The following is an 8,869-nucleotide window of genomic DNA, read 5'->3' as shown; positions in this document are numbered from 1 at the left end:
TTTGTGTCTTTCCCATTTTTCCATCTTTCCCATTTTTGCATCTTTCCCATTTTTGCGTCTTACCCATTTTTGCGTCTTTGCCATATTTGCGTCTTTGCCATATTTGCGTCGTTGCCATATTTGCGTCTTTGCCATATTTGCATTTCTCATATATTTCGTGAACCTTTGACTGTTCAGACTATGTCCTACCAACCGATTCTTTCCTCTTGTCAAGTTGTACCACAAGTTTATCTTCTCCCATATTTGCATTTTTCCCATATTTGCATTCTTCCCATACTTGCGTAATTCCAATATTTGCGTTTTTGCCATATGTTTTTCCCATATTTGCGTTTTTCCCATCTTTGCGTTTTTCCCATATTTTCGATCTGACATATTTACGATTTGCCATATTTGCGGTTGGCCATATTTGCGTTTTTGCCATATTTGCGTTTTTGCCATAATTGCGTTTTGCCATATTTGCGTTTTTGCCATATTTGCGTTTTTCCAATATTTGCGTTTTTCCCATAGTTGCGTTTTTCCCATAGTTGCATTTTTCCCATAGTTCCGTTTTTCCAATATTTGCGTTTTTGCCACAGTTGCATCTTTGCCATAGTTGCGTTTTTTCCATAGTTGCGTTTTTGCCATAGTTGCGTTTTCGTCATAGTTGCGTTTTTGCCATAGTTGCATTTATGCCATGGTTGCGTTTTTGCCTTAGTTGCGTTTTTGCCATATTTGCGTTTTTACCATATTTGCGTTATTGCCATATTTGCGTTTTTGCCATATTTGCGTTTTTGCCTTATTTGCGTTTTTGCCATATTTGCGTTTTGCCATATTTATGTTTTCGCCATATTTGCGTTTTTTCCATATTTGCGTTTTTCAAATATATGCGTTTATCCCATGTTTGCGTTTTTCCCATATTTAAGTTTTTCACATATTTGTTTTTTTTCCCATATTTGCGTTTTTCCCATATTTGCGTTTTTCCCATATTTGCGTTTTTCCCATATTTGCGTTTTTTCCATAGTTGCGGTTTTCCCATAGTTTTTTTTTCCCAATTTTGCGTTTCTGCAATAGTTGCGTCTTTGCCATAGTTGCGTTTTTGCCATAGTTGCGTCTTTGCCATAGTTGCGTTTTTGCCATAGTTGCGTTTTTGCCATAGTTGCGTTTCTGCCATAGTTGCGTTTTTGCCATATTTGCGTTTTTGCCATATTTGCGTTTTTGCCATATTTGCGTTTTTGGAATAGTTGCGTTTTTGCCATAGTTGCGTTTTTGCCATATTTTCGTTTTTGCCATATTTGCATTTTTGCCATATTTGCGTTATCCCCATATTTGCGTTATTCCCATATTTGCTATTTTTACATATTTGCGTCTTTCCCATACTTGCGTCTTGCCCATATTTGCATCTTTCCCATATTTGCGTCTCCCCATATTTTCGTCTTCACCATATTTGAGTCTTCCCCATATCTGCGTCTTTCCCATCTTTGCATTTTTCCCGTATCTGCGTCTTTCCCAACTTTGCGTCTTTACCATCTTTGCGTCTTTCCCATATTTGCGTTTCTCATATATTTCGTGAACCTTTGACTATTCAGACTATGTCCTTCGAACCGATTCTTTCCTCTTGTCAAGTTGTACCACAAGTTTATCTTCTCCCATATTTGCATTCTTCCCATATTTGCATTTTTCCATATTTGCATTTTTCCCATTTTTGCGTTTTTCCAATTTTTGCGTTTTTCCAATGTATGCGTTTTTCCGATATTTGCGTTTTTCCCATATTTGCGTTTTTCCCATATCTGAGTTTTTCCCATATTTGCGTTTTTCCCATGTTTGCGTTTTTCCCATATTTGCGTTTTTCCCATATTTGCGTTTTTTCCATATTTGCGTTTTACCCATGTTTGCCTTTTTCCCATATATGCGTTTTTCACATATTTGCGTTTTTCCCATATTTGCGTTTTTCCCATATTTGCGTCTTTCCCATATTTGCGTCTTTCCCATATTTGCGTCTTTCCCATAATTGCGTCTTTCCCATAATTGCGTCCTTCCCATAATTGCGTCTTTCCCATAATTGCGTCTTTCCCATAATTGCGTCTATCCCATAATTGCGTCTTTCCCATAATTGCGTCTTTCCCATATTTGCGTCTTTCCCATATTTGCGTCTTTCCCATATTTGCACCTTTCCCATATTTGCCTCTTTCCCATATTTGCGTCTTCCCCATATTTGCGTCTTCCCCATATTTGCGTCTTCCCCATATTTGCGTCTTCCCCATATTTGCGTCTTTCCCGTCTTTGCGTCTTTCCCATATTTGCGTCTTTCCCATCTTATCGTCTTTCCCATGCTTGCGTCTTTCCCATATTTGCGTCTTTCCCATGTTTTCGTCTTTCCCATATTTGCGTTTTTCGAAATTTGCGTTTTTGTCATATTTGCGTTTTTGCCATATTTGCGTTTTTGCCATATTTGTGTTTTTGCCATATTTGCGATTTTGCCATATATGCGTTTTTGCCATATTTGCGTTTTTGCCATTTTTGCGTTTTTCCCATTTTTGCGTTTTTCCCATATTTGCGTTTTTCCCATATTTGCGTTTCTCATATATTTCGTCAACCTTTGACTATTCAGACTATGACCTACCAACCGATTCTTTCCTCTTGTCAAGTCGTACCACTAGTTTATCTTCTCCCATATTTGCATTTTTCCCATATTTCCGTTTTTCCCATATTTGCGTTTTTCCCATATTTGCGTTTTACCCATATTTGCGTTTTTCCCATATTTGCGTTTTTCCCATATTTGCGTTTTCCCATATTTGCGTTTTTCCCATTTTTGCGTTTTTCCCATTTTTGTGTTTTTCCCATATTTGCGTTTTTCCCATTTTTGCGTTTTTCCCATTTTTGCGTTTTTCCCATATTTGCGTTTTTGCCATATTTGCGTTTTTCCCATACTTGCGTTTTTCCCATATTTGCGTTTGTCCCATATTTTCGTTTTTCCCATATTTTCGTTTTTCCTATATATGCGTTTTTTACCAACTTGCGTTTTTCCCATATTTGCGTTTTTCCCATATTTGCGTTTTTCCATTTTTGCGTTTTTCCCATATTTGCGTTTTTGCCATATTTGCGTTTTTGCTATATTTGCGTTTTTGCCATAGTTACGTTTTTGCCATAGTTGCGTTTTTGCAATAGTTGGGTTTTCGCCATAGTAGCGTTTTTGCCATAGTTGCGTTTTTGCCATAGTTGCGTTTTTGACATATTTGCGTTTTTGACATATTTGCGTTTTTGCCATACTTGCGTTTTTGCCATATTTGCGTTTCTCCCATATTTGAGTTTTTCCCATATTTGCGTTTTTTCCATATTTGCGTTTTTCCCATATTTGTGTCTTTCCCATTTTTGCATCTTTCCCATTTTTGCATCTTTCCCATTTTTGCGTTTTACCCATTTTTGCGTCTTTGCCATATTTGCGTCTTTGCCATATTTGCGTCGTTGCCATATTTGCGTCTTTGCCATATTTGCATTTCTCATATATTTCGTGAACCTTTGACTGTTCAGACTATGTCCTACCAACCGATTCTTTCCTCTTGTCAAGTTGTACCACAAGTTTATCTTCTCCCATATTTGCACTTTTCCCATATTTGTGTTCTTCCCATACTTGCGTTATTCCAATATTTGCGTTTTTGCCATATGTTTTTCTTATATTTGCGTTTTTCCTATCTTTGCGTTTTTCCCATATTTTCGATTTGCCATATTTACGATTTGCCATATTTGCGATATGCCATATTTGCGATTTGCCATATTTACGATTTGCCATATTTGCGGTTGGCCATATTTGGGTTTTGCCATATTCGCGTTTTTGCCATATTTGCGTTTTGCCATATTTGCGTTTTTGCCATATTTGCGTTTTTCCAATATTTGCGTTTTTCCCATAGTTGCGTTTTTCCCATAGTTGCGTTTTTCCCATACTTGCGTTTTTCCCATAGTTGCGTTTTTGCCATAGTTGCATCTTTGTCATAGTTGCGTTTTTTCCATAGTTGCGTTTTTGCCATAGTTGCGTTTTCGCCATAGTTGCGTTTTTGCCATAGTTGCGTTTATGCCATGGTTGCGTTTTTGCCTTAGTTGCGTTTTTGCCATATTTGCGTTTTTACCATATTTGCGTTTTTGCCATATTTGCGTTTTTGCCATATTTGCGTTTGTGCCAAATTTGCGTTTTTGTCATATTTGCGTTTTTGCCATAGTTGGGTTTTTGCCATATTTGCGTTTTTGCCTTATTTGCGTTTTTGCCATATTTGCGTTTTTGCCATATTTATGTTTTCGCCATATTTGCGTTTTTTCCATTTTTGCGTTTTTCAAATATATGCGTTTATCCCATATTTGCGTTTTTCCCATATTTAAGTTTTTCACATATTTGTTTTTTTCCCATATTTGCGTTTTTCCCATATTTGCGTTTTTCCCATATTTGCGTTTCTCCCATATTTGCGTTTTTTCCATAGTTGCGGTTTTCCCATAGTTGTTTTTTTCTCAAATTTGCGTTTTTGCAATAGTTGCGTTTTTGCCATAGTTGCGTTTTTGCCATATTTTCGTTTTTGCCATATTTGCATTTTTGCCATATTTGCGTTATCCCCATATTTGCGTTATTCCCATATTTGCTATTTTTACATATTTGCGTCTTTCCCATACTTGCGTCTTGCCCATATTTGCATCTTTCCCATATTTGCGTCTCCCCATATTTTCGTCTTCACCATATTTGAGTCTTCCCCATATCTGCGTCTTTCCCGTCTTTGCATTTTTCCCGTCTCTGCGTCTTTCCCATCTTTGCGTCTTTCCCATCTTTGCGTCTTTCCCATATTTGCGTTTCTCATATATTTCATGAACCTTTGACTATTCAGACTATGTCCTACGAACCGATTCTTTCCTCTTGTCAAGTTGTACCACAAGTTTATCTTCTCCCATATTTGCATTTTTCCCATATTTGCATTTTTCCATATTTGCATTTTTCCCATTTTTGCGTTTTTCCAATTTTTGCGTTTTTCCAATGTATGCGTTTTTCCGATATTTGCGTTTTTCCCATATTTGCGTTTTTCCCATATCTGAGTTTTTCCCATATTTGCGTTTTTACCATGTTTGCGTTTTTCCCATATTTGCGTTTTTCCCATATTTGTGTTTTTTCCATATTTGCGTTTTTCCCATATTTGCCTTTTTCCCATATTTGCGTTTTTCACATATTTGCGTTTTTCCCATATTTGCGTCTTTCCCATATTTGCGTCTTTCCCATATTTGCGTCTTTCCCATAATTGCGTCTTTCCCATAATTGAGTCCTTCCCATAATTGCATCTTTCCCATAATTGCATCTTTCCCATAATTGCGTCTTTCCCATAATTGCGTCTTTCCCATATTTGCATCTTTCCCATATTTGCGTCTTTCCCATATTTGCACCTTTCCCATATTTGCCTCTTTCCCATATTTGCGTTTTCCCCATATTTGCGTCTTCCCCATATTTGCGTCTTCCCCATATTTGCGTCTTTCTCGTCTTTGCGTCTTTCCCGTCTCTGCGTCTTTCGCATCTTTGCATCTTTCCCATCTTTCCGTCTTTCCCATGTTTGCGTCTTTCCCATATTTGCGTTTCTCATAAATTTCGTGAACCTTTGACTATTCAGACTATGTCCTACCAACCGATGCTTTCCTCTTGTCAAGTTTTACCACAAGTTTATCTTCTCCCATATTTGCATTTTTCCCATACTTGCATTTTTTCCATATTTGCATTTTCCCATTTTTGCGTTTTTCCCATTTTTGCGTTTTTCCAATGTATGCGTTTTTCCGATATTTGCGTTTTTCCCATATTTGCGTTTTTCCCATATTTGATTTTTCCCATATTTGCGTTTTTCCCATATTTGCGTTTTTCCGATATTTTTTTTTCCCATATTTGCGTTTTTCCCATATTTGCGTTTTTCCCATAATTGCGTTTTTCCCATATTTGCGTTTTTCCCATAATTGCGTTTTTCCCATAATTGCGTTTTTCCCATAATTGCATTTTCCCATAATTGCGGTTTTCCCATATTTGCGTAATTTCCATATTTGCGTCTTTCCCATAATTGCGTCTTTCCCATATTTGCGTCTTTCCCATATTTGCGTCTTTCCCATATTTGCGTCTTTCCCATATTTTCGATTTTCCCATATTTGCCTTTTTCCCATATTTGCGTTTTTCACATATTTGCGTTTTTCCCATATTTGCGTCTTTCCCATATTTGCGTCTTTCCCATATTTGCGTCTTTCCCATAATTGCGTCTTTCCCATAATTGTGTCCTTCCCATAATTGCATCTTTCCCATAATTGCATCTTTCCCATAATTGCGTCTTTCCCATAATTGCGTCTTTCCCATATTTGCGTCTTTCCCATATTTGCGTCTTTCCCATATTTGCACCTTTCCCATATTTGCCTCTTTCCCATATTGCGTTTTCCCCATATTTGCGTCTTCCCCATATTTGCGTCTTCCCCATATTTGCGTCTTTCTCGTCTTTGCGTCTTTCCCGTCTCTGCGTCTTTCGCATCTTTGCATCTTTCCCATCTTTCCGTGTTTCCCATGTTTGCGTCTTTCCCATATTTGCGTTTCTCATAAATTTCGTGAACCTTTGACTATTCAGACTATGTCCTACCAACCGATGCTTTCCTCTTGTCAAGTTTTACCACAAGTTTATCTTCTCCCATATTTGCATTTTTCCCATACTTGCATTTTTTCCATATTTGCATTTTCCCATTTTTGCGTTTTTCCCATTTTTGCGTTTTTCCAATTTATGCGTTTTTCCGATATTTGCGTTTTTCCCATATTTGCGTTTTTCCCATATTTGATTTTTCCCATATTTGCGTTTTTCCCATATTTGCGTTTTTCCGATATTTTTTTTTCCCATATTTGCGTTTTTCCCATATTTGCGTTTTTCCCATAATTGCGTTTTTCCCATATTTGCGTTTTTCCCATAATTGCGTTTTTCCCATAATTGCGTTTTTCCCATAATTGCATTTTCCCATAATTGCGGTTTTCGCATATTTGCGTAATTTCCATATTTGCGTCTTTCCCATAATTGCGTCTTTCCCATATTTGCGTCTTTCCCATATTTGCGTCTTTCCCATATTTGCGTCTTTCCCATATTTTCGAATTTCCCATATTTGCGTTTTTCCCATATTTGCGTTTTTCCCATATTTGCGTTTTTCCCATATTTGCGTTTTTCCCATTTTTGCGTTTTTCCCATTTTTGCGTTTTTCCCATATTTGCCTTTTTCCCATATTTGCGTTTTTCATATATTTGCGTTTTTCCCATATTTGCGTCTTTCCCATATTTGCGTCTTTCCCATATTTGCGTCTTTCCCATAATTGCGTCTTTCCCATAATTGCGTCCTTCCCATAATTGCGTCTTTCCCATAATTGCGTCTTTCCCATAATTGCGTCTTTCCCATAATTGCGTCTTTCCCATAATTGCGTCTTTCCCATATTTGCGTCTTTCCCATATTTGCACCTTTCCCATATTTGCCTCTTTCCCATATTTGCGTCTTCCCCATATTTGCGTCTTCCCCATATTTGCGTCTTTCCCGTCATTGCGTCTTTCCCGTCTCTGCGTCTTTCCCATCTTTGCATCTTTCCCATCTTTCCGTCTTTCCCATATTTGCGTCTTTCCCTTATTTGCGTTTCTCATAAATTTCGTGAACCTTTGACTATTCAGACTATGTCCTACCAACCGATTCTTTCCTCTTGTCAAGTTTTACCACAAGTTTATCTTCTCCCATATTTGCATTTTTCCCATACTTGCATTTTTTCCATATTTGCATTTTCCCATTTTTGCGTTTTTCCCATTTTTGCGTTTTTCCAATGTATGCGTTTTTCCGATATTTGCGTTTTTCCCATATTTGCGTTTTTCCCATATTTGAGGTTTTCCCATATTTGCGTTTTTCCCAAATTTGCGTTTTTCCGATATTTGTGTTTTTCCCATATTTGCGTTTTTCCCATATTTGCGTTTTTCCCATATTTGCGTTTTTCACATATTCGCGTTTTTCCCATATTTGCGTTTTTCCCATATTAGCGTTTTTCCCATAATTGCGTTTTTCCCATAATTGCGTTTTTCCCATATTTGCGTTTTTCCCATATTTGCGTTTTTCCCATAATAGCGTTTTTCCCATAATTGCTTTTTTCCCATAATTGCGAATTTCCCATATTTGCGTCATTTCCATATTTGCGTCTTTCCCATAATTGCGTCTTTCCCATATTTGCGTCTTTCCCATATTTGCGTCTTACCCATATTTGCGTCTTTCCCATATTTTCGATATTCCCATATTTGCGTTTTTCCCATATTTGCGTTTTTCCCATATTTGCGTTTTTCCCATTTTTGCGTTTTTCCCATTTTTGCGTTTTTCCCATATTTGCGTTTTTCCCATATTTGCGTTTTTCACATATTCGCGTTTTTCCCATATTTGCGTTTTTCCCATATTAGCGTTTTTCCCATAATTGCGTTTTTTACATAATAGCGTTTTTCCCATATTTGCGTTTTTCCCATAATTGCGTTTTTCCCATATTTGCGTTTTTCCCATTTTTGCGTTTTTCCCATTTTTGCGTTTTTCCCATATTTGCGTTTTTCCCATTTTTGCGTTTTTCCCATTTTTGCGTTTTTGCCATATTTGCGTTTTTGCCATATTTGCGTTTTTCCCATACTTGCGTTTTTCCCATATTTGCGTTTTTCCCATATTTGGGTTTTTCCCATATTTGCGTTTTTCACATATTTGCGTTTTTCCCATATTTCCGTTTTTGCTATATTTGCGTTTTTGCCATAGTTACGTTTTTGCCATAGTTGCGTTTTTGCAGTAGTTGGGTTTTCGCCATAGTTGCGTTTTTGCCATAGTTGCGTTTTTGTCATAGTTGCGTTTTTGAAATGGTT

The 8,869-nt window shown here is 37.1% G+C and overlaps 1 protein-coding gene across 1 annotated transcript; it reads right to left on the bottom strand.

Annotated features, from left to right (window-relative positions):
* Window positions 1–775: 775 nt before the first annotated feature.
* Window positions 776–1,252, bottom strand: LOC126183994 (uncharacterized). The gene has a single exon (XM_049926347.1). It carries the CDS (start codon window positions 1,250–1,252, stop codon window positions 776–778), a length of 477 nt encoding a protein of 158 aa, XP_049782304.1.
* Window positions 1,253–8,869: the final 7,617 nt, after the last annotated feature.

This window comes from Schistocerca cancellata, chromosome 4 (assembly GCF_023864275.1).
Source record: "Schistocerca cancellata isolate TAMUIC-IGC-003103 chromosome 4, iqSchCanc2.1, whole genome shotgun sequence".
NCBI lineage: Eukaryota > Metazoa > Arthropoda > Insecta > Orthoptera > Acrididae > Schistocerca > Schistocerca cancellata.
The sequence above is the reverse complement of the archived record's forward strand: the minus strand, read 5'-3'. Positions and strand labels throughout refer to the sequence as shown.